The sequence below is a fragment of the Peromyscus leucopus genome, chromosome 20 (assembly GCF_004664715.2).
Source record: "Peromyscus leucopus breed LL Stock chromosome 20, UCI_PerLeu_2.1, whole genome shotgun sequence".
Classification (NCBI taxonomy): Eukaryota; Metazoa; Chordata; class Mammalia; order Rodentia; family Cricetidae; genus Peromyscus; species Peromyscus leucopus.
The window spans coordinates 50543351-50569485 of NC_051080.1; the positions used below are offsets into that span (position 1 = coordinate 50543351).

Here is a 26135-nt window from a genome sequence, read left to right on the forward strand (position 1 = left end):
ATATACCTGCATACCAGGAGAGGGCACCAGATATCATTATAGATGGTTGTGAGCCACCATGTGGTTGCTGGGAATTAAACTCAGGACCTCTGGAAGAGCAGCCAGTGCTCTTAACCTCTGAGCCACCTCACCAGCCCCCACATTCTGTGTTTTGAAGACAATGAGGTCACAAGATCTTGTCTTATTTTCTTGGAACTTTTTCACAAGCATTCACTATTCTCATATGACTCCATTCTTGGCTTGTGTTCTGACAGTATACATACTGTCATGTGATTCACTTACACGAGATTATAAACTGTTAAATCAATGATGAACAAGCCACAATCCATAGACCCACAGAGCTTAGGTATAGAGTAAGGGATTAGATGATGGACAGACAGATCTCCTGAGGAAAGGAAAATAGAAAAGTTATGAATGGGTGGGAAGGTTGGAATCAGAGGGTCGAGTGGAGCAAGAAAGGAAAGAGGGGGCCAAGGGAGAGAATAGGGAAGAGACAGGTAAAATTAAAGTTGATTTAAAGAATATAGTATAGAAACCAAATACAGTAGCAGCTTCCTAAAATAAATACATATGTGAAGGCAATCTAATTGAAATCACCAAATAATGGGGGAGACAGGCCATCTCTTCTCATCAAACCAAGTTTCCAGTCCCAGGATTAGGGGTACATCTGATTGAGTTTGTTGGCCAAAGGAGTCCCATGGGAATCCCCAAACAACCCAGGCTGTTGCTAAGAGTATAGGTTACTCTCCACAGAATGGCAGCAAGGCCCCACTGCTGAAGACACCACCTACAGGGTTGAATGCGGAGAAGTCGAGCTGCTGCCTACACACAGCCTTCACCCCTACACTCGATTGTCTTTAGTACAGGATAGTACTTAGCATTCGACCAAGAGAGAAATGTTCTCACAAAACCTTGGATCAACAATGGTGTCCTGTGTTCAAAGTAGGCTACTGCAATGGTGGCACAGAGTTTGTGGGAGTAACCAACCAGCATCTGACTTGACGGAAGGCCCACTCCATGAGATGGACTCCACACTCAACCTGTTTGGATGACCAAGAACCTGAGAATAGACAGCCCAGGGACCTAGGGTAAAACTAAATACTACTTTTCTGCTAAAGGAATGCAGCAATAAAATGAATAATGGCATTCTGCTATACGCATAGATTAGTGCCTTGCTGTCAACCATTATCAGGAAAGCTTCCCCTGTAGATGAAAACAAATACAGAGCTCCACAACAAGACATTATGCCTAAAATGAGAGACCTTGGAACACTCAGCACTAACTGGGATGTCTCCAACAAATCCCTCCCCTCAAGGCTCAGGGAACCCCATGGCAGTGGTAGGAAGAGTATAAGAGCCAGAAGGGATAGAGAACACCAAGAAAACAAGGCCCTCTAAATCAACATTATCAAAGTTCAAATGACCTCACAGAGATTGAGGCCTCATGCACAGGGCCTGCACGGGTCTGCACCAGGTCCTTTGCATATATTTTATGGCTTTTTATTTTATTTTATTTTATTTTACAATACTATTCAGTTCTACATAACAGCCACAGATTCCCTTGTTCTCTCCCTTCCTGCTCCCCTCCCCTCCCCCCCAGCCCACCCCCCATTTTATGGCTTCTAGTTGAGTGTTTTAATGAGATTTCTGAGTGTGAGAATGAGTGGGCCTCAGTTTATTGTGCCTTCTCACGGGCTCTTTTCCTTCTGTTTGTTTTGTCCAATTCCAATGTGTCAGTTTTGGTTTTATCTTCTTTTCTCTTACATACTGCTTGATACCTTCATGTTGTTGGCAATTTTACTTTGAAGAAATGCAGTAATTAAACATGGATGACTTTTAACAAGCATTCTATATTGTTTTATAAATATTTAAGACTAAATGCTTCAGAACAAACAAAACGAGTTTGCTCACTCCTAAAACAAACACAGGATATTATAAAATAGTATGTCCACTTTAGCTTAGCTTCTCTACAGTTTAGCCATCATAGCTGAATATGTGTTTCAAACACAGCCCCACTCCCCTGCAGTCTCCCAGTACATCTTGCACTACCATCATTTGCTTTATTGGCATTCCTATTTTGGAGTAGACTGTTCTTAGAATAATTTAGCTGAAAACAAAAATACTATCCTTCCTCGTTGTCTATTCAAATACTCATTGATGGAAGAGTGTTAATGTCAGTTATTGATTTAACATCTTTCCTCCACTGCTCTGGAAAGGGGCAATCTATTTGTTTTCCTCTTTTCTCTTAAAGAATAATATTGCATCTAAAATTTCATTGCTTTCTCTCTCACCAATGAATAAAAGTAATAGAGACTTTAATTTTTACCCCTTCACAGTTAACTGTATCCCCCCTTAATTCATTAGTGACCTAATAAGGAAAGAGCCAATGACCAGCTAGTAAGTCTGAAGGATAATAGCCAATAAGCAACTTATTTAAAGTTGACCTTATGTAATACAAATGATTATAAGTAAATGTTAAATAATTGAAAATAAACTAAATGAACATTAATGATTATTAGTGAAATTCATGAGACCTACAAATTACCAAAAAATCAGGCACAAACCCCAGTGTAAGGAAAGTGTTGTTGAACACTTAACACTTTCTGATAATGTCATCCACCAAAGCAGGAGGCATATGGTTGAACAGAATCGCAGAGATATTTCTCATTCAACAAAATTATTCACATTCTACCCTTTATCTCTCTAGGGTGTGTTAACTGACTCACTAGCAGAAAGGGACTTTGTTACCATTTTAACATAAGGAAAACAAGTTCCAGTGCTGGGGCTGGTAGGATGGTCCATGGGTCAAAGGCATTTGCCACTAAATATTATAACCAGTTTGAACCCTGACACTATATAGTTAAGAAAAATCCACTCCCACAAGTTGTCCTATGACCAAATTCTTGTACACTCACTCACACACACACACACACACACACACACACACACACACACACGAAAATATAAATAAATAATTCTAATACTGCCAGGCATGGTGACTCATATCTGTGATCCCAGCACTGAGGACTACCAAGAGTTGCAGGGCAGCATGGATTTTCCAGTAAGGAATTACTGGAAATACAAATAAACAAACCCCAAACAAACAAACAAACAAACAAACAAAACAAAGTCCCAATATTGAGGTCTGTCAGAACTGATGATGTGTTGCTCTAATTAGAAGGGCATGGACACACTTGCCATCCTAGTTACTAGAGTGGCTGTGGCCAGATTACAAGTTTATGGCTAACCTGGGCAACACATCAGGCCCTAGGCTCAATCCAGAGCATCTTATGCACCATCCCCACCCCCACTCCTATCATTCCATCCATCAACCAATCCATCCATCCACCCACCCATTCACCAATCAGTCCACCATCCATCCATCCATCCATCCATCCGGACAGCAGCACAAGTGATACCAATGTGTTGACCTCTAAAAACACAGAAAATGACTGGTCTTTAAATGGTTTGTGCTTCATGCTTTCTTGTTTTAAAAGTAGTGATTTAAAGCTGATGATCTATTTGGACTATTTATTGTTGGTCTCCAACAACAAGCAATTAGGAATAGCTGGAAAAGATTCAAAGTGGGAAAAGAGTCAGTGGGAAAGGAAAAAAATCCCTGAATGACTTATGCAGAGATGGGCCAACAGCCCTGACCTGACTAGGCAACAAAGCAAAATTAAGCAGTTGCTTCTTTTCTGTGGATCCCTTGCCATTAAAGAAAAAGGAGGAACTCAACGTTTCAGAAGACAAAACCAGAGAATGACACCATTTTTTTTGTCAGACGGCTGCTTTTATGTTTACAAACAACACCTTCTTATGGTGAACAAGTAAATACCTACCACGTATCTATGAGCAAATGACAGTCCCTTTACTAAAAGGGCAATGTAGAAGTAACACTTAAAAATGTCCCTAAAAAGTACACCTCGGTATTTTATTCCTATAGAACTTCATTTGTAATCCTGATGAAAAAAGAAAGTTTTCCGTGATCATATTACACTGTCATTTGTCCATTTACGACAACTATGGCCTTCAATCTCTTCTAGCACTAATCCACATCTTAGAAGTATATCTTTAGACAGATAAACAGACACAGACACATGTGCGCACGCACACACAGCTTATTTACCTGGAATGATGTCTAAAAGTGGCCAAGCCGTTGTCTGTTCAAAATGTCATCTTCAAATAATATTACCTTCATCTTTTCACTGTCTTCATAACACTTAAAAACAAAATGAACCAATCCTGGCATCTCCCTCCAAACTCATGAGACTAAATGGAAGGCAGCACAAAAGTCAGTTTTAGAACCAAAATAGGAAATGCATTAATGTTCTTTTGTGTAGATTCTAACAGCCAAATAGTTTATTAAATACAGCAAATGAAAAATGGGCAGAACAGAGCATTGTTTGTGCTCCTTCTCCAGGAAGTTAGAGCCTTTTCCCAGAGGATCCTTGATCTCAGAATTTAAGATGCATCAGAGTAAATTATATACGAGAAACACAAAAACAGTTTAACAGTGGGCTATTTTTAAGAGTAATTCCAGTCTCACTGGAAGCTTCAAACATTTCACTGATAGTCTGGCCCTGGCCTTGACTACTTTTCTTATTGCTGGTCTTTATAGTTCAGCTTTACTAGTGGCCTTTACTGCTGACTTGCTGTCGCTTTCAATGGCTCCTGCGTTAGTTCCTCCTCTGAGCTTTTTTTCTCTCAGATCCTTTTGAAAATTATTCTTTGATTCAACAATTTACTGAAGCCTAAAATATGCCAAACATTAGGGATTCACCATATAAAAGGTATCACTCAAACAAATCAGTGTTATTCTGGAACAACCACCCAAGAGGAACCATGAGGGTTACTTCCCAGTGGCCTGCCTCTTTAAAAGCAAGCAGGGAAGAAGATCTCTAAGGTAGCAACACCCTTTCTGTTCACATACCTACACTACAGCGGATCATGCTTGGAGATCAGCAGGAGGCCAAGAAATATCACTCAGTAGTTGTATATACTGCCCAGCTATTTCACGGACACTGGAAAGCTAAGAGGAAAGACCTTTCCACTCTAATTTTCACCATTACCAAGAAAAAGACTTTAAAAAAAAGTGTTTTAAATCTTTTCATAAAATACAATGCCAAGAAACAAGTCTTCATGCAATTAACCCCTCTGCCCCAACATAACAAAAACACCCATCAGCAATACTCTGTAAGTCTAAACGATTCTTTCAATTTACTTTAAATCAGGGCTCCAATGATACATATTTGACATAGCCTTGGGGTTTGAGTTTGGAGCCTTGCATATGCTCAGCAAGCACCTAACTGGTTGTCTATATACCCAGGCTTTTTTTTTTTTTTAAATCTTATAAAGAAAAACATTTAATTGGGGCTGGCTTACAGTTCAGAGGTTTAGTCCATTTTTTGTCATGGTGGAAAGCATGGCAGCGTGCAGGCAGACATGGTACTGGAGAAGGGGCTGAGAGTTCTACATCTGGATCTGCAGGTAGCAGGAGCAGACAAAACACTAGGCCTGGCTAGAGCATCTCCCCAGGCATTTTGAAAACCTAGAGGTTCTCACATTGCTCCTTTGGCACAATTCAGGCCCAGCCCTGAGCTTCCTCTAAAGCCCAGGTGGGTTGTAAACTTTGAATCTTCCTGCTTCAGCACTCTGAGTATCTGAGATTAAAGGTCTCTGTCACGAAATTCAACTACTTACTTACGGGAGTGCTTACTTCAAGCACACAAAGAAAGCCATATCACAAGATTACACAACAACACAAGTAAGTTTTCTGATTAGTAGGCTTAGTTTTCAGCTTTAGAACTTCAAATCAACATTTCTTTTTCTCTCAGAACCTTCTGAATATTATTCTTTGATTCAACAATTTACTGAAGCCTAATTAATATATACCAGACATTAGCGAGGCACAGTAAAAAAAGGTATCACTGAAACAAATCAGTGTTATTCTGGAACAAAGAACAAAAACAGCATAATTGCAAGTATAATACACGAGACATTCTGTAACTGCTTTGTGAGAACGAAAATTTTCCCTGATTTGAGAATTGAGTTCCAGAGAAAAAAGTAAAATGCAAATTAGAAGTATATTCATAAGTAGTGAGGCTATAGAGGAACAAAATTCATTCCCAGAGGACTGGAGCCTGAACAACAGAGCAATGTTTGTTTCTGTAAGGTAGATTAGTACCAATTAGCAGGTTCTCAATTAAGGACACAATTACTAGTATGTACATAGGATGCGCGCGCACACACACACACACACACACACACACACACACACACACACACACACACACACACGAGTCTAGGACAGTTTAAAATGCTTTTTTCAACAGCCATCAAAATAGTTTGAAAACAGCAAGGCTTATGGTTGGCATAAAATGGTGTTTTAGGAATACCCATTCTTTAGTCTAGAAAAACAAAATGGAAAATTAACCAAAGCTATAATATTCATGGAAGTAACTGGTGACAACTTGGACAAGGAAGGTAGCAGAGTATATTCAGCACACAAAATGTAAAGTTTAAACAACACAGAATACATTTAAAATAAGTTAATTCTTCTCTGGTTTTAATTATTTTCTGCACATATGCTTGTCTGTGCATATAGTGGGTAAGTGTATAAAAATATAATTGAAAGTGTAAAACCCCAGGCAAAGCTCCACAGCTTGAGAACGGCCATTCTAACTAACTGTAGATTTTCATTAAGATGTGCAGTTTGAGACTTGACAAGCACTTGAGTGCTTGATCACCCTTCATCTAGGTGTAAAAAGATTTTAAAAACTGACCACAAAAAATAGGGAAAAATCACCAAAGTGAGAAATTCAACAGATATTCATGAGCAAACTAGGTTAAAAGACCAATAGAGAGCCAGAAGACACATTTAAAAAAAAATTGGCAAATATCACACAAAGACATTCCCCTACCCTCATCAGATAATTTGAGGAAACAAACCTCAGAATTTCAGGAAAGAAATATCCAAAGAGCCATCTTTCTATCAAGAGAACAGTACAAACCCTATCCTCCAATCAGCAGTCACAATCCCATTTAGTATAACTAAAATTTGCAACATCAGTCTTAAACAAGTCTTAAACAGTGGCAAAACATTGTTTGGAGGTTACAATATGAACATAATGCATATAAAATGAGAATTTCATTCAGTGTAACATTCCATGTATCTGGATGGTACAGATAGTAACTTTATGTTACAAGTAAAATCATGTTTGTCAGATTTTCTAGGATAACCATTCTAAGAACAGAAATGCAGCACTGGACTGCTCATCTAGTACAGGGGAAATAGTGGAACTGACAATGAGGTTTATTGGTGCTATTTACAAGAGTATGGGTAAGGGGTTACTTACAGGAACAGAAATGTAGGTTGAGTTTTCCTATCCCACAGCTGCTCTCAAATAAACACACTTATGCTTATATTAATTATAAATGCTTGGCCAATAGCTTAGGCTTATTACTAACTAGCTCTTACATTTTAAGATTACTCATATTCCTTATTTACATTCTGCTACATGGTATTATTAATATCACACATTCATCTCCTGCTGGCTGGCAACTCCTGACTCCACCCTTTCCCTTCCCAGCATTCTCAACTTGGCTTTCCTGCCTAACTTTATCCTGTTTGGCTATTGGCCAGTCAGCTTCTTTATTAAACCAATCACAGAGACAAATCTTCAGTATACAAAAGGATTATTCCACAGCATAGAAATGACTCAAAGACAGCTTCATCACACTAATGCCCACACCAGCTTACAAAGTCACGTGGGTGATAGCTCACAGAACCTGAAACATGCTGCACAGCCTGCAGGTAACTCAATAGGTTATCTCAGGTCGAAACCTTTTAGACAGCTGGCTTGGTCTCATGTCTTCTCTATAGCTCATCAGGGGAATACTTTCAGTTTTTGTTTACTCTGAAAGGGAAGGGGCTAATCAATCTGGTCAGTTTTAGGGACTTTCTGAAGTTGTTTTGAGTTGTTTACTTCCCTGCTTAAAAAGCTTTCTGTAGGATGGAATGTTTTAATATCAGAGGGAACCGTTACACAATACTTGCAAGAGTAACCTATGATACATACAGTTAATACCAAAGGCAGAGAGAGGCTATGGATTAAAGCTTAATAAATTTCAATCTGCTGAGTGAAGCAAGCTATAGAATACCAAACATAATTTCAATTTGACTGGAAACATTGAAAACCAAACTTTTATATAAACAAATGAATTATTCATACAAAAGTCATTGCAGTATTTACTCTTCAGAAGTGAAGAAGAAAATGTAAGCAGAAGAGCAGAAAGGAGTTACTAGGTAGATCTTGATTTCTTGAGCAGGTTGCATGTTTGTGTGTGTCTATACACACATATGAATATATACTATATATATTTATATAGTTCATACTTGTAAATAGCAAATACATGTTTACAAGTAGAAACAAATGTAAAATACACAAGCAAATATCCAGAGTTTATGATACATGGATTCTTGATGTGTCTTAAAAAAAAAAAAAAAAACTGCTAATGCACAGAATGAGGAATACAATAAAAAGCAAAGTATAAACATGAAAAATAAAATTTTGACTTGGTACCTTACTGGAAGACTATCTGTTGTTAAGGTTGAAGATCATATCCACAGCTAAGTAATTTTTATGTAAATGCACACCAAGAATATATCTTAATAATGAATAGTTATAAATGTGCAAAAATGACATTATATACATTTTTTTCTAAATGGTACTAATAATGACGTTTCAAGGAAAGTGGAAAATATGAACTAGTAGCCAGAGATCACACTGGTGGAACTGAACATGGAATACTTTTCGTGCTCACTTAAAACATCTGTTCCTGACCAGGGTCCTAATAACCCTGTGGGATTAACCTTCAGCAACCTGACAGAACTGACACAGTTGTTCTCGGCTCTACACCTTAACATATACTAGACTGAACATGCTTTGCCACCAATATATGAGTACTATGGACATTTCCATGTTTCTAGCTTGCCTAAGGTGTCCATATGGTAGATTCCTTTTCCCGAAGGTTGTTTCAAGCCCAGCAGAGAAATGTTTAATATTAACTATATCCCTTTCCTGGACTTTTGCTACCCCACTTAGGGACATATCTGATAAACTTTTTAGTCAGAGAAATATTTGCTATTAAAGTGTCTTGATTAAGTTATAGATCAAAACTTGTCATCTTAGTAGGGGATACAATTCTACTTAGCCTTGTAATGAACTACGGCTTTGTTACTGATCAGAATTTTGATGGTGGAATTAGCTATTACATAAGGATCACTTTCTATCTTCTTACTGATATCACTTTCTGGAGCATTCAACATGAACTTTGATAATTTTGTACTACAAATAATCCTTTATACTTATCTGTAGCTGCTAGAGCAACATTCAGCATTTTCACAAATATGAGCACCTCTGGATTCCTTAGCAATACCAATATCCCAAGACAAGAGCCAGAAACCTCAATTCTGGCACTTGGTTGTTTATAGAAATGAAATTTTATTACAAGATAGCCATAAGCACTCACTTAATCAAACACATGCTTTTGTACTGCATGGCAGCTGAATTTTCTTTGAGTATTTTTGCTCTGTAGAACTGCAGATGTAAAACCTGCCAAAATGGCAAGCTGATTCTAATTCATTTTTGTAAAATTCTCAGAGACAGAAACCAGATTAGTGGTTGCCAGGTGTTAGAACTACTGAGATGACCTAGTGACAGTTCTGTACCTCAACCACAAGATACACAAATCTGCACATATTAAAAAAAAATCCATTTATGTATATTTATGTCAATACCCTGGTTTGTATTGTTCTACAGTACCCGGGGAAACTGGGTTTATACATGGACCTCTCTACACTCCTTTTAGCACCTTCCTGGGAATATAGAACTGCTTGAAAATAAAGTTAATAAAACACATCTGCACACACAAGGAAATTCAAGAAAGATAAAAATTAATCATAGCCGATTTTATTCAAATTGTCCAAAATTTATAGTAAACATGTCAATTGTTTCTAAAAATGTATGTCGCCCTTTATATATAATGGTTACAGTGTCTTTCCTTGATTCTTTTTTTTTTTTTCTTTCTTCTTTTCTTTATATTTCTTTAATAGAAGCCAGAATCTTGGGTTGCCCAGTTGGGAGCCTAAAATACATGCAGAGAGAAATCATCAAGATGAAATGAAATCTTGAAGTGCTAACAGAGAAGGAAGTGGTACAAACATCTTATCATTGGTATAGCTTTTGGACAGTGATAAAGCATAATAGTAATCAATCATCAACATGGGAACAATAATCAACAAATTTGCCAGGTGGTGGTGGCACACACCTTTAATCCCAGCACTCGGGAGGCAGAGGCAGGTGGATTTCTGCGAGTTCCAGGCCAGCCTGGTCTCCAAAGTGAGTTCCAGGAAAGGCACAAAGCTACACAGAGAAACCCTGTCTCGAAAAACCAGAAAAAAAAAGATCATGATGGGAGGACATACAGAGATGACCAGCCACACTAGTGGAAGCCCATGATCTATGGACTGGTGGCTGTGGAGCCCCCATGGGACTGGACTAGGCCCTCTGGATATGGAAGATGGTTGTCTGGCTCGAACTGTTTGGGGGGCACCCAGGCAGGGAAATCGGGATCTGTCCCTGGTCTATGGGCAGGCTTCTGGAATCCAGTGCCTGTGGTATGACACTTTGCACAGCCTTGGTGCAGTGGGGAGGGGCCTGGACTTGCCTAGGCTCAGTGTGCTGGGCTTTGCTGACTCCCCATGGGAGACCTTGATTTGGGGGGATGTGGGGTGGCTTGGGAAAGAGGGCTGTAGGGTGTGAGGAGGGAGGGGGGCCTGTGGATAGCATGTGGAGTAGAAAAATTTCTCGATAAAGAAAAATGAAAAAAAAAAAATAATAATCAACTTTTTTTTCTGAATATATAGGAAAAAGCAAACAAGAACATACTGTTCAGGCTCAGTTCCACTAGACTTGGTTGACAAATGCAATTGTAAATGCACTCTTACTTAACCCATTCCTCCAGTCTCAATGCAATGGAGTCCTTCAATACTCTCAGTTACTTAATGACACTTTCTTTCTACCCTTAGCTGTATGCACTCAATGTGCAGGGATTTACAGATGCTGTGGAATTTCGAAGCCTTAAGGCCACTCAACTTCATTGAACATCTAAAATGAGGGCTCTCTACTAAAAGGGAAAAGGGATATTTTTGGACAGTTAATTATGAGCATCAGATAAAAGATAAAATTAAAATTTATGTAAGATCAGCATAGGAAGCAGTATTTTTTATAGAACTATTTCTTCAGAGTTAGAAAGAGAACACACATTTCAAGCACATGTAAGTTATCATCTATCAGCATCAAAATGATGTGCTGAGAGCCCCGAGGAAGCAAATTAATTAAGTCACATAAGAGGAGTAAAAGAAAAAAAAACCGGTTATAATTAGGAACATAATTTTTTTTACTGTTTCTTTGACTAATGAGTTTAATACATCTAAGTCAAATTTGTTTCAATTTAGTAATTTCTTGAACAAAATGTTCATAAGCTTAAAAAGAACTATATATAAATTAGAGCCAACCAATACTGATATGTTCTCAAAGTTGATGTAATAGTTGTTACATTACTATTAAATCCCAAAGAGAATATAAAATGTTTGCTTCTTACCTCTGATCTACTGTTCTGATTAAGTTTCTTTTCGATATTCATGGCCAACATTTGGCTTCTAAAAGAAAGACTTTTAGTCTTTTCAATCACCTGCTGATAGGGTGAGACTGCATTGTTACCCATTACCACGTGACCCTAAAATGAAACAGAAATTATTCTAGTAAAGTCAATGATTGAAGTGTCTCAGTAAATTGTAGACACCACGCAATGTCACATGCCTTCTGTACACCTATACACTGTACAGAGACGGGTATCATTCACCCAGCAAGAAAAACAGGAGGTACTGTAGCCTTCAAACAAATGTCACCCAACTATTTTTTGGTGGGTCATAGAGTACCAAAAACGGGCTGACATAGAACAGGCAAGCACCCTGTCAGAGTAAGAGCCCCCATCCTGGTTTTACTTCTCCATTTCGAGAAAGTATTTTGTTATTTTGCCCAGGATGGCCTTGAACTTGCAATCCTCCTACCTCAGAGCCCAAAGTAGGGGAGATTACAGGCCTGCATTACCAGGCTCAGCCTAACAAAGTTTCCTAGACAGGTGGTGTGTTGTGCATGTCCATAATCCCAGCATAGGAGGCAATTGGCCAGCCTCATCTACATACAGTGAGTTCCGGGGCAGCCATAGCTTCACAGTGAGACCCTGCCTCAAATAAGGTTTACTGAATAAAATTTCTAATTAAAAATTCCCAGAGTTATAAAAAGTCTGCCGCTGTTTTATGGTATGTGCCATATCTAACATAATACTCACTAGTTTAGAATCAATCTTGGCATCCAACCTTGCATTTCTAATCAAATTCACAATCCATCTTTCAGCTTCTTCTGGAGTCATATTCAGTTTATCTGCTAACATACTAATGAGAAAGGTAAAAGTTTAGTTTTTTGTACAGTGTTTAACTTATACTTTGCATAAACTTCAGATACTTTTGTATCCCGTTCTCTTATATACATGATCCTAACTACATACACCATCCCTGTGTATAAGCCTGTTTTATATTGCCTTCATAGCAACAGCTGGACTGTAAATATCCTTAACAAAATGTACCATATCCTCCATTTAGAAAACTTCTAGTTTTTTAGAACATAATCTTATACTTGCATGCTCCAAAGTAGCTATCAAAGGAAGAATTTTATAATATTGAATGATGAGATAAAATATACCTACTACAAAGAACTAATGCTTAAAGCTCTTCAATGCTTAAACTCTGGGGGATTACTTGCAGTTATTCTGCATATAACCAACAACATATAACACCAACAATTCTGCTAGTGAAGGGAACAGAGAGACAGATACAACTGCCACCAGTGAGATATGATAAAACACCTTTCACAACTGATCTTTTATTCTTTCAACTTACAGTCAGTTTGCAGAAGGCCTATGCTTGAGATAGCTAGAGACTAAAGTAAGCTCCAGCTACTTGTCTATCAGTCAGCTGACAAAAAGTACACAGGCACTTATGGTAACAGGAACATACATACTGTGCTTGCATTCATGAGCATGTGCACACTTCTTATTAACTGCCCTTTGTCTTCACCTGAAGCTATTATACTGTTCAGTCTTTAACAGAATCACTGATTTGCTTTCGAGAACTAGATGTTTTCAATCAGACTAGAAGGCAGCTATGTTCACCACTACACCACCAACATACCACTCCCCCACAAAATTGGTTCTGGGAATATTACAGACAGAAATTCAGATCTAACAATATACTCATCTTTAAAAGTATTTAAGCCATTAGCAGCTGTACATGCAATTATGTCAAGATAAGGCTTCCACCCAAATGTAATCAATTTAATTCATCAAAATTACCTTTTCGGAAAGTATATGCTCTCTATCACACCCCTATTTAACATGTTTAAACACAAGAAATTTAACAAAATTTTGTTCAAAATGGAAAAATTAAGTTAGTTTATCAATAAAATAGTCTAAAACAAGACCAGAAAAGGGCCTTCCGCATATTTGATAGGAATATACCTGAGCTATATTCCTAACCTGTTTTTTACTTTTTGAGCCAGGCCTGATTAAATTGCCAAAGCTGAGCTTGAGGTGGGTCTTCAGTTCAGCGAGGGCTTGAACTTGTAATCTTCCAGCCTTAGCTTCTTGGCACCTTGGGATTACAGGCCTATGCCAGAGACCCACCAGTTAAAAGTATTGTTTTCAAAAAGGGGAAAATCCCAGCAACTTGTCTTTCCTGTGTCCCCACAGTTAACATCCCTTCTGTTTTCACTAGAACTTTCTCGAGAAATGTCAATTTCACCCCCTCTGTAATGAGTAAGCAAGTATCTGAAGCTGTTAAAGAGCAGATTTTAAAAACATACTATTTCACTCAGCATAACTGAGTCAATTTGTTTAAAACTGGAATGGCTGACAATCTTCTCTATAGCCTTCTACTTATTTATTTTTGGAAGCAGAATTTTGCTGTTTAGCTCTAGCTGATCTCAAACTTGCAGTAAGCCTCCTGCCTCTGCCCATCCCACCCAACTGCTGAGATTAGAGGTATGTGTCAGCAGATGTGGCTATATTCTGCAGTTTAAAAGCAGAGAACCTGGTTTTCTGACGATAATTATGTTGTTGGCATCATTAAAGATTTAAATCATAATACAAACTCTGTTTATAAGCTATGAAGTAGAATTAAATAAAACAGCTTACAGCCAAGGGTTACTGGACTCCTCTGTGTCATCTCTATCTAAATAGAAGTCCCTCAATTGCTTTGTTAATTATGGCTTCTCATTAAAAGTTCCTTATCTACTCTCACCATGGAAAGCACTATTCTCTAGCAGACATGCTACAAGTTTTTCAGACACTCCCAACTCTACTTTAGGCTCTGCACAGGCCATGCCTCTATCCATCCCTTCCCTCACTTGAGTTGTGTCTCTTATATGGTTCTCAAATAGGAAAATTTTCCAAAGAATACACAAATTTGTAAGATGCCTTGTTTACTATGCACCCAGAAAAGAGTGCCATGCAGCTCACAAAGGAGCCAACAATACCCAACTGTATGATTCCCAGTCTAGCCATAAATATGATTCAGGTTCCATTACTATTTTCTCGTTATTACCCAAATAATCTGTATCTTGAGCCCTTAAATCTATTTTACATAGTTTAGCCCTAAAACCCAACAATCAGTTTATTTCCCAGCTCTTTTCAAATCTTAAAAAACAAAACAAAACAAAAACCTCTCAATACAAAAAGCATAAACATTCAAATTTAATTACCAAGTCAAGTCATGGCTTCCTCCAATTTAGCTACAATCTAAGTTTTCAGTTTCCCATTATTCTCCCTCATGAATACCATATGCTAATTAGCAAATCAACTCTCTTCCTTCTCTATCACCCATTCAATGAAATATGAACTGGCTTTGATGCTTGTGACAATGATCAACTCTAAGTATTTAAAGCTGAGGAGTTAGGGAGTAACTAATTACCTAATCCCTAAATAGATCACTACAATAACAACAACAAAAGCCCAAACCTAGAAGATCTATGAGACAGAGATCACACAGGATTTGCCAATGCTAAACCAATACTAGCCTGAAGAGTTGACCTAAGGAAATATCTGATTTAGATTTTAGAAGAAAGAAAACTACACTCTACACAGTAACTCTTAACTAGAATCAATACCCCCTTTCTTTAAATTTACATTCTAACATGTCTGCAGTGACTTGGCACCATGCCTAGCAGATCTGTTTAAATACTGCAGGCTGAGCTATAATCCCACTGTAGGGCAGCTATGTGATTCACTGACCCAACTGTGTTTCTTGATCCTTTACTTACTAAATTCTAAGAGCATTAGTACATTATTTTGATGGCACCTCGGGTTATCTAAGCTACCAATCACTTCAAGAACAAATTAAAGAATGTAAAACTGAGCTGGCAAAATAGATCAGTATGGAAAGGAAGAAAAACCTGATTCAGTAAGCTGCCCTTTGACCTGGTGTCTTCTCCCCCCTCCTCTATTTCATGCAAAATACTAAGGGTTAAAAAAAAAGTACTGCTTAATCCAAGCTTGAAAGATAAAGACAGCTTAGATAACCCTACAAGATGCTCTAAAATAAATCAAAGTGTAAAATTGCTGAGAAAAACAAAATCCAAGTTGGTCCCGATCTAAACAGAAACCAATTCTGGATGCAGGCAATACTAAAAATCTTAACTGTGTCTAGAAGCATTTCAAAGTAGACCTAAATATTTTCTCTAAAAATTGCCACATACATCTTTATGTTGACTAGTTTGCCAGTTCTATAGATACAAAAAAATAACACTCCTGAACACCAAGCAAAAACAAATATCCATCCTCAGTCCAGTTGCTTTAATTTAGTTTGTTCATTCTTCTAGCACAAACTAGATATTTCTCTGTTTCTGTGAAGTAATCACTACCAGGGGGCCCACTTACAAGCATTACATATCTATCTTCATCTAGGGACTTACTGGGTTTTTACTGATTCCACATTGATTATCTATCAAGTCGTCAATACTGGGTCTTGAGGATGTCTCTTTCTCTCCTCTGAACCCCATCAGTGGTCATTCTGCCCATCTTAGCACAAATTTGGAGTCCAGCATTTCACATGCGATATTAATAACTATTTCATACAACTTGTTTTTCCAAATTTTAGTTGACAAGTTCGTTTTATTTCAAATATTGTTGATTAAAGGATTAAGATATGGGAACCTCTAGTTTGGTTTTCACTGAAGACTGCAACCAATACATCCAAAGAAAAGACTTGTATATCTGTAAGAGTATGCTGTGAGAAGTAACTAAAGAAATCTGCTAAGAAACTACAGTGAACTATGAGAGTGGGAAGACAGATAGCCCAGAAACATTAAATGCTGAATGTAAAGCTAACACTGAAATGAGATAATGGCCTTTGAAACTACTACCTGGTAACAACTATTTCTCTCTACTATCCATGTGATTTTAAATATAAATTCTTATGTGGTAATATGAAGGAAAGGTTAAGATCTAATTTTACTTAATAAATGAAGTAGACTGACTTCACAATGTTAAAATACAAGAAAGTAATAGCTGAAAATACCCAAAGCAATCCCTTAAGGAAATCATATTAGTGTATGATCCAACGTTTTATTGTATGTTTTCAAAATATTACTTCCATTCTTTGTTTTTATCTCTTGTTGAAAACTAGTCCAAGAACTATTTCATAATAGCTTTTAAATTTCAGACACATATATCTAATAAACTAGTAAGCTATACTAAATTAAATTCCACCATACCGTCTTTCCTGACGGATGTTGCATTAATTTGTTATACTGATTTGTAACATCCTACAAATCTACAGGAATATATATACATACAATCTTAATATGCATTTATAAAGATATGACTTTTATACGTGCTTAGATACATTTAATCAAAGAGTATATTAATAATGTTTTGAATCACAAGTATAAAGTTATTCAATAAACAATGAACCGTATAAATCTATTATATTCCAAAACTGCAATATGTCCTTTGGAAGGCAAGAAGCCAGAGATACATACTTTCTCCCACCCACAAGAGAGAAAACATACACAAATTAGAGGCAGACACAGGCCAGCATGAACCAGAGAATGAGATACTGTGGCATGATAAGCATTCAGTAGAAAGTCTAGTTTCAGGCACAAAGAGTTTAGGACTGACTGAAACTTCCATCTGAATTACTTCTCTAGACTTTTCAACTATATATATATATATATATTCATTCGATTCTTCCCAATCACTCTATGTTGTTTTTCAAATACCTACAGTGGTAGTTTAAATGAGAATGACTCTACAGGCTCACATACTTCAATGTTTGGTTCCTATTCCTTAGACTCTTTAGCAAAGATTAGGTAGGAGGTGTGGCCTTGTAGGAGAAGGTGTGTCATAGGGGTGGGCTTTGATGTTTCAAAAGCACCACCCCAGGCCCAGTCTAGTCCTCTCTGCCTCGTGCCTGTAGATAAGATGGAAGTTATCAGCTGCTACTCAAGCATTATGCCTGCCTGCTTGTCGCCATACTCCTGACCATGATGGTCATATACTTACCCTCTGAAACTGTATGTAAGCAAGCCTCCAATTAAATGCTTTCTTTTATAAATTGTTTTGGTCATGATGTTTCTGCATACCTATTAAAATCTTTAATTTTGAACTTATTTGTTCAAAGCTTGTTCGTCAGTGTCTAGCTAACACTCGCAATGCTTCCTTCTTTGAAAAGATACATGCTTAGTTAGGTTTTGACTCAGAAGGTGTTAGTTATGCTTTGATTCAGAAGATTTGGAAGAATCCAGAAAAAGCAATTCAATTTAAGTTGCTATATAACTTCTTGAGATGACTTCAGTATGTGGCAGGGTTTAAAAACATCTAGATCAGAGAACAATTGCTTTTCTCCCTGTGTATTGTTTAAATACAAAGGTTAGTTCTGTTGATCATTTTCATGGATTGTCATTGTGGAGTCTGAATTAAGTGATCCACTGCATTTGTAAGATCCTAATTTAAATACTTTATATTACTTTCAGCTGCTGTTATTCTAATCCAGTAAAACAGCTTTAAAAACATGAAAAAGGTTACTAAATTCAATATACTAAAGATAGTATGATACTGATCTATCACTTACTCTAAAAAGATGTAATTTACATGGATAAAAAATTAAGTGATGCGATGTGATTCTTAAGTTCCAGATATGAATTGAGATAACCAACCCTCAAGGTATAGCATAGCAGCCCTGCCTACAGCACAGCTGCATGTGTCAAACAAAACTAGGAATTTTGTGATACAGAATTAAAAGCTGTCATGGATTTCATGTTCACTCTTCAGTTCAACTGGTATTCTAAACAATCAATTTATATAAAGATTATTTCTAAAAATATGAACTATTCACAACAAAACAATTAATAGTGAGGAACAGTACAATATAGGCTTACCAGCATAAGCTTGGTAATCCAGGATGACCTGGACAGCAGCTGGATTACACCAAACCTTAAGGTTTCCAGCTAAATATAAGGAGTGCACAGAGCCAGTATTTCTTGAAGTCTTAGAGTTCCAAAGAAATGTCAGGATAAACGTATGCTAAAGCAGCATGGAAAAATCCTGATTTACTATACCTGCATGCACCCAGCTACACATACAAGTAAGACTGCATGTGGCAACAGGCCATATTGCTCACATGCATACTCAAAATTTGAAAGCCCAGGTATGTCATGTTTCCAGTGCCCCAGGCTAACCAATGAAGATATATAAAACACTTCTCCCACCACCACAGAAAGTTCTATGTTTTTCTACCCTCGTTCTACTGAAAAGACTTAAAGTAAGTTGTTCTACAGCTGTGCAGTATTGGATTAGTAGATTTTTCTGAGTTCTTGCACCTCAAAACTTCTAATATTTAAAACCATTTACAGCCATACTAACCTGAATATGCCTGATCTCATCTACTGTTTTGAAGAAAAATAATCCACATCTACATATTCCTTAAATTAATCTTCTAAGGCAGGCAAAAAAAAAAAAAAAAAAAAAGTAGAACAATCTCAAGTAAATACAATATGAGGACTAGAAGACCCTAGCTAGGGCTTTGGAACATCTCTAGAAATTTAGTTTAAGATGCTTTAGAGATAGTCTAGCAGAAAAGAAAAGAGATCCAAGAAAAAGTAAAATGTCCATAAGATAAATGGGAAAACTTTGGGTATAGGTCAGTAATCAGGGCCTTGCCTAACAATTACAAGGTCCTGGCTGGGTCCTGGCAGTACAAAAAAGCAAGCCAAGCAACCAACACAGACAAAACCATAAACATTAAGAGATAGTCCAAGTCTACTACTGTCACCAGGCTACACATTTTACCAGAGTATAAATACTTAGTCTATTCTACTGACAAACACAGTTAACTCAATTTTAAGAAACAAAGTAATAAACACAAATGCCAATTTATAAATGTAAAGAGCTAGAATTATCACAAATGTCTTATCCATGGTATCTCAGAAGCAAAATGTAAAGAAGCCTTAAGCTATAAAATGTTCAGAATACATTTATTCACTTAATAAAGATTTGTACAAAATTTGCTATAAAACACAGGAGCAGTTCAAGAAGTTCTGGCTAAACACACATGCAAACAAAACAAATCAATCCCAAAGACAAGAGAACACAGCCTACGAGGGAATAGAGAAAATTACAAAAGGAAACCAAAATACTAAGCATTCCTCTCTCACTAAGAAGCCCCAATTACAAATCTCAAAACAAAGAACGATCTAGTCCAGGTATCTCGTGTCTATCAGTCCGTATGTGATGTGCCTGCCTTTGAAATCACACCTCAATTGTCCATTAAGACTAGGAAGAAAACCCATTTTAAAAAGCAAGCCTGCAAACTACATCAAAGTCCTAGTCCCCGTAAGGAAGGCCCAGTGTTCACACTACACTTCTAACTCTGGACAACCCACTAAAATTAGAAAAGTACGGATAGCTCTCCTATCAAAAACAAATGGCATTAAGAAACAGAATTTGGTTTACACAAAATTCCTCAGAGGCAAACATTAAAAGTACTAAGTTTTTATGTTTTATATTTGACTTCATTTGTGGCCAAAGGGCACTAATAATTTCTGAAAGCCTAATACATGAAATTAGTTTCTAACAGGTCATGTACATTTCACAATTTTCCCAATTATTTTCTCACACAACAGAGAAACTTTCAACTTAAATTCACCACAAGCTTTCCATGTTTCAACATTTTAGAATGTCATAGGAACTTACTATACAAGAATTCAAATATGTAATTAAATAAACAAACTTAATTAACTGAAATTATTACCAAATGTAGTGGTCTTACAACAAAATTTCCCATTTGCTAAGGGCTAACTCATCTGACCTACGCTGAAAACCATCTTGAATATCCCTTCATAACAGCACAACACCGTTTACTCTCTAAGAAGGTAACTACAAGGGAGTTTCAGTTTTCAACTTGTCACTTACAGAAATTATATTCTACCACACAAACAAAGCCTAAAGATTTCTTAGATTCAAACAGATTAAAATCTTCACAAATTACTAGCAAATTAGTTTCTTTTTCTTCTAAAAGCAAAGAGAAACAAAAATGGAATTAAATGAATGAAATCTCATTACATGTAACATTATAATAAATGTCAATTTCCAGAGACTAAAGTAGAAAATATATATTCAATCTGAGTGTTCTTACTTAATGCTGATACACTGGTGGATACGACAGAAAGTTTCAAATATGAAGAGACGGGCATTTTCAATGAAGTCCTCAAGACAAGCCACCAAGAAGAAGTCATTCACAAGCACCTATATGTATAAAATATATTTAAAAATTAATGATGCTGACAACTGTGTTTAAAAACTTGACTCACTTTGTCTACTTTATTGCTCTATTTACTATAATCTATCTGAAAAAAAAAAAAAAACCCAGAGCATAGCACTTTCTAGAATATTGCTCATGTTCAAATCCTTAATAATTTAAGTAGTTAAAGGATGGAAGAAAACCTCCGAAAAGCCTCAGTGGCTCCTTGTTTCATTGATGATTGAAATAACACAGCAACTTCCTGAGGTGCTTTGTTTTGTCCAACATACTCTAGCTACTAAAATGAAGGAATGGACTAAGGATATGAACTTTCTGCAACCCAAGACAAACAGACTTAGAAAACAGTGCAAGTAATGGCTCCTGTTTCAAAGACAGAAAGAAGTAAAAGAGATTATTTCTACAGCAGTGTGTAATGTTCACATGGCTATAAGGACACAAACTATCAATCTAGATTTTAGTTTTCTATGTTGACTAATATAAACTATCACAATGTATACTTGCATTTTTTCCTTAGAGAAACAAGATCCTAGTTAAACACTTTTCCCCAAAATTTGATTTTATTGGATGAAACTAGGTAAGCATGGTGCTGCACACCTACAACTGCAACACTCAAGAAACTAAGGTACAAAGATCACAGACTCAAGGTCAGCTTAAGATAGACAGCAAACTGTGCACTCTCAAGCCTCACCAAACCCCAAAATATGGTGCGAATATGAGTTAGTTAATTAATTAATTAGATGTGGCAAAGCCCTGGAGATGTCTCAGTGGGTAGAGCACAGCATGCAAGCTTAACGGCCAAGTCAGAACCCTGGAAGCCATGCAACGGTGAACCAACAAACAGAATCCACCAAGTTCTCCTCTGGCTTCCACATGTGTGCCCAACACTAAAAAAGGGCAGTTCTTTAGAAATCAAACAAAAAACAAACACAAGAAAGCAGCAGCAGAGCGTGATGGTGCAGGCCTTTAATACCTGCACTTGAGAGGAAGAGGCAGGTGGATGGATCTCTGTGACTCCATTGACAGTTTGGTCTATATATCAAGTTCCAGATTTTCTCTCAAAGAATTTTATTATCAAATGAACAACAGGAAAGATTAGGTATAAAACTCATAACTATAATAACTGCCTAGTTTATAGGAAATGTTAAATATGATCATTTGAAAAATTCTAAAAGTAGCTCCAAATATAAAAGTCAAAGTTGTGATATGTATGTACATATGAACCAGATCAGAAAAACACAGAATTAAGGAGACCCAGATGCATTCAAAAACAGTTGATGCTTTAACTTCTGTAACCAAAGGGAACAAGTGCTAATTAAATGACTTCATTCTACCAATAACCTGCCATTTAGCTTCTTTCTTACTTCAGTTTCTTCAATACCACATCTAGAAATTTAAGAATGTAAACTGCGTAGTAAAAATTCATACTTACTGATTCACATTCCCTCAGCTTTTTCTGAGCCCCATCAAAATCAAAGTTAACATATAAGCATTCAACAAATTCTGTAATTGGGTCTTTGTATGTGTAAGACTCCTGTAAAATCAAGTCAAATGTTCAGTTAGATCTTGCTGAGCACTGTTTAGCACACTGTCTATAAAATATCTCCATTTTCTAGTTTTCTTATCATTAATTCACAGCAAATAATCCAATGTCATCTTCTCAGTGCACCTATTCTAAGCCTTACCCCAGGTAACATGGTAAACTTGTAATAATGTCCAAATCAAAGTCTCTGGCACTCATCTTAGAATTATTCAGAAATCAGAAATTTTCAATTCTAATACCTAGCCTCCTCTAGTCAATGAACAATGAAGAACTTTTCCAGCTATGAAGATATAACCCTGTTGTAACAATCACTTCTTAGTATTAATGTAGTCTTAGGTTAAATAAAGATTTCTTGGGCTGGTTTTTGTTTTTCTGGGAAGCTCAATATAAATCAAGCAGCAATGGCTTCTGTTCGCCTTAAGGACTGTTACTATATATTCTATTTAGAAGGTCACCATCTAATTGTGCAGGTAACTACTCCCGCAAACCCCACCAAGCAGCTCCAGCAAGCTGGAGTCTTTAGAAGACAGCACCAATCACTTATGCCAGATCTGTCGTAAAGATACTGGGAATCTCCAAAAGTAAACGCTCAGGGCTTGTCTCTCTTCTAACTTCATGTACACTTCCCTTCCACTTTTCATATTTTCACCTAATACCCCAGAATCTTACTTCAGAAGAGCTTACAACTAAGGCTGCAGTAGTACTTAAGGTGTTTACTTTTACCTGTTGAATAACTTTCACTAGATCTTTCAGCACCTGCCGGCGTTTCCGCACATCTTTGTTTGTTATGACGGCAGTGGTCAAATAGCGGAGAATATGTGGACACATTGTCTGGATGGCATTAAGGTACCTACGGCAAAATGCAACAATTACTTAATAGTCATTAAACTCCCACAATTTTCAGTGTATATAATTCAGTGTGAAACACAGGAAACATCTGACTACATTGTTTAGCCTAAGACTGCAAACACTTACCAATAACTACTGCAATGGAATAATCAGCAGATTCCAATAACAGGAGGGCAATCTCACCACTATTGTCAATTAAGAGCGAGTTGGAAGACTCATTCAAGAATGTAGTAAGTCCCTACTACTGCTAAATAATGGTGGAAGGTCTTTGGATGTACTATTAGTTTATTGCAAAAATTTGGAAACAGCTGTGACTGTCACGCTCTCATTAGAACAAAGGAGTGAAACTTTGTGCAAGTAATTTCATAGTTAGAAACCTGGATACTTATACAAATTAAATAATTTGCTGATATAAAAGTAGAAACAATGAGGACATTATTACAGTATTACATGGCCTGGATTAATCTGTAGCAGTGGCAATCATGAAAACCAGGAATAAATGTGAGATAAATGTCAATGGGCTCTTAGGTGTTATTTGCCAAATCATGCTACTATTCACTGTGGATAACCCTCTAACTCACTGCACTTCTGGACAATTTCCTTATATAGAACCAATATATACTAGCTGAGTGCCTTCCTCAGGTATGATGCTGAGTTCAGAATTATCTGTCTGTAAAGATCATTTCTCAAAGATTCATATATATATATATATTCAAGTTCTAAAGTATCAATCTGGCTCCCACCAATAAAGCTGATGCCATAGAAATTGTTCTTCCAAATATATACTTCTCACAAGATGAAATCCCAGGCAGCTTTTAAGATTTTAACTTCCATGCTCTCCTAGACTATAGCATGTGTATATGTATCCACACAAACAAGAACACACACATCCCTGTATTACAAATTCCTACTGAATTCTTAAGATGCCTTTAGAATTTAATACCTTATACTACTGAGGATCGCCTGTCCTCTCTCAAATGTTCCTAAGATAAGGTATAGGAAACAATATCCTCAAGAACAAAACTTCTAGGTAGAGAACTAACATGGACCAGCTAACAACTGTATCTGCTCACAAATTGAGCCTTGATTCAAGAAGCAAATTGTAATATTCATGTGAAAGAAGTTTACTTGATACTCTGTTTTCTTAACAGTTTTGAAGTGGACCATTTTAGTAAACATTTGGGGAACTTGTCAAAAATCTACCTAAAATCTACAAATTTATCATATGGTGCTAAACTTGTATTCCTTTTACTTATTCTAAAATTTGTATCACTGTAAAATGTTTTCGTATTCCTAGTGAGCCACATCCTTGGATAACGTTTCAGTGAATACATGCCAGAAGCTGACAAACATTTTGTGAAGAACTAGGATTATAGAGGTACTTACAGAAAGAGAAGTCAAATTTCTAAAATATTTTACTGACAAAATTCAAAATATAGTATTTGAGTTTATGTTTTAAAAATACAAGCTAAGTAATAAGACAAATGGAATTCCTTCACTGGGGATAACTTACTGGGTTCAAATTTAGAAGTGCTTATAAAAAGTGACTGCAAATGAGCTGGGCATGACAGTGCACACCTGTAATGTCCACACTTGGGAGTGGGATGCAGAAAATCAGGTGCTCAAGTTACCCTTAGACACTAAACAAGTTCAAGGACAGGGTAGCCTCAATGAGACCATCTTGAGAAATGAAAAGTAATAAAAATTTTAAAAATTTATCACAAATTTTACAATGTTTATTGGTTAATGCTGACCTATAATAAGATTTTCAAATATTTAATATTTAGTCCTTTTGGGGGGCCTGCAATGTAAGGGCTCAAACCCATGGCCTCATAAAAGCTCTGCAAAGATAACTACTGTTATCAATTGACAAGCATATGGGAGTACTTTATTGCTTACATAATTTAATTAAATTGTGTTGATACTGCTTCTTTGCATGTGACTACATTACAGATTCATCACTTCCAATTCAACCTAGTTGAATGAATTTAGAAATACGGACTTTCCTTTGTACTTGCAATGAGGTCTATGACATTCTAGACCTGCAAAGTGAGTTTGAAAGGATCTGTCACCAATCTGCAGCAAGGAAGGTCTGCTTCTGGTTTTAGCTTTGGACAGAATGGGAAACGCACAAGGCTGCAAGGCGGAACTTGTGATTCATCCCATGCTGTCACTTAAATGACTGTACTGAAGCATAAATTTTACATGAAAGCACTGTTTTACTTTGAAATTTCAGACTGAATGTTAGACTGCAGAAGTGAATTTCCATGTCATGCGGTGCGTGACAACAGGAGCCCAGGGGCAGCTCTAACTCAGAAAACGTCTCCCATGCCCAGAGCAAGTCCCTGGGGGCCCTCTCCTCAGCAACCATTCTAGTTTCAAGTAAGTTAATTTGTTCTGGTTGTGTGTCTTTGGCTGCTGAAATGAAAAACAACTGAATCCCTGCTGGTAAATGACTGTTCTTACTTGGCTAACAAAACAACTAACCAATCAGAAACTTTATACATATACTTATATTCATATACACATCCTTATATCTGGAAGAGTCAAGTTTGTGGGATATACCTGTGAGTCGAAGAAGGATGATCAAGCTTTAGGCAAGACTGAGGTACATAAAGAACCGTCAGTAACATAGTGAGAACTTTAAAAAGGTAAATAAAAAAATAAAACAAAACTTCTGGTCAACAACAGAACGATGTAGTTCACAAATTCACAAAGCAATGTGTGCATTTCTTATTGACTCAAGATAAGCCAAAAGCTGGACAGGCCAAGTTGATACAAAAAGGACTCTTCCATGATAGAACCTCCA

At 36.9% G+C, this 26135-nt stretch overlaps 1 protein-coding gene across 2 annotated transcripts in view; it reads right to left on the reverse strand.

Annotated features, from left to right (window-relative positions):
- Positions 1-9953: 9953 nt before the first annotated feature.
- Eif3e (eukaryotic translation initiation factor 3 subunit E) overlaps positions 9954-26135 on the reverse strand; it is a 35286-nt gene continuing 19104 nt past the window's right edge. For both annotated transcript variants that reach the window (XM_028867956.2, XM_037197784.1), the window contains 6 exons: positions 23201-23327; positions 22367-22468; positions 20812-20921; positions 12417-12519; positions 11667-11801; positions 9954-10148 (listed from right to left, as the gene is read on the reverse strand). In XM_028867956.2, the coding sequence (XP_028723789.1) occupies positions 10110-10148; positions 11667-11801; positions 12417-12519; positions 20812-20921; positions 22367-22468; positions 23201-23327 (616 nt within the window). In that variant the 3' untranslated portion in view covers positions 9954-10109. The remainder of the gene's footprint in view (positions 10149-11666; positions 11802-12416; positions 12520-20811; positions 20922-22366; positions 22469-23200; positions 23328-26135) is intronic.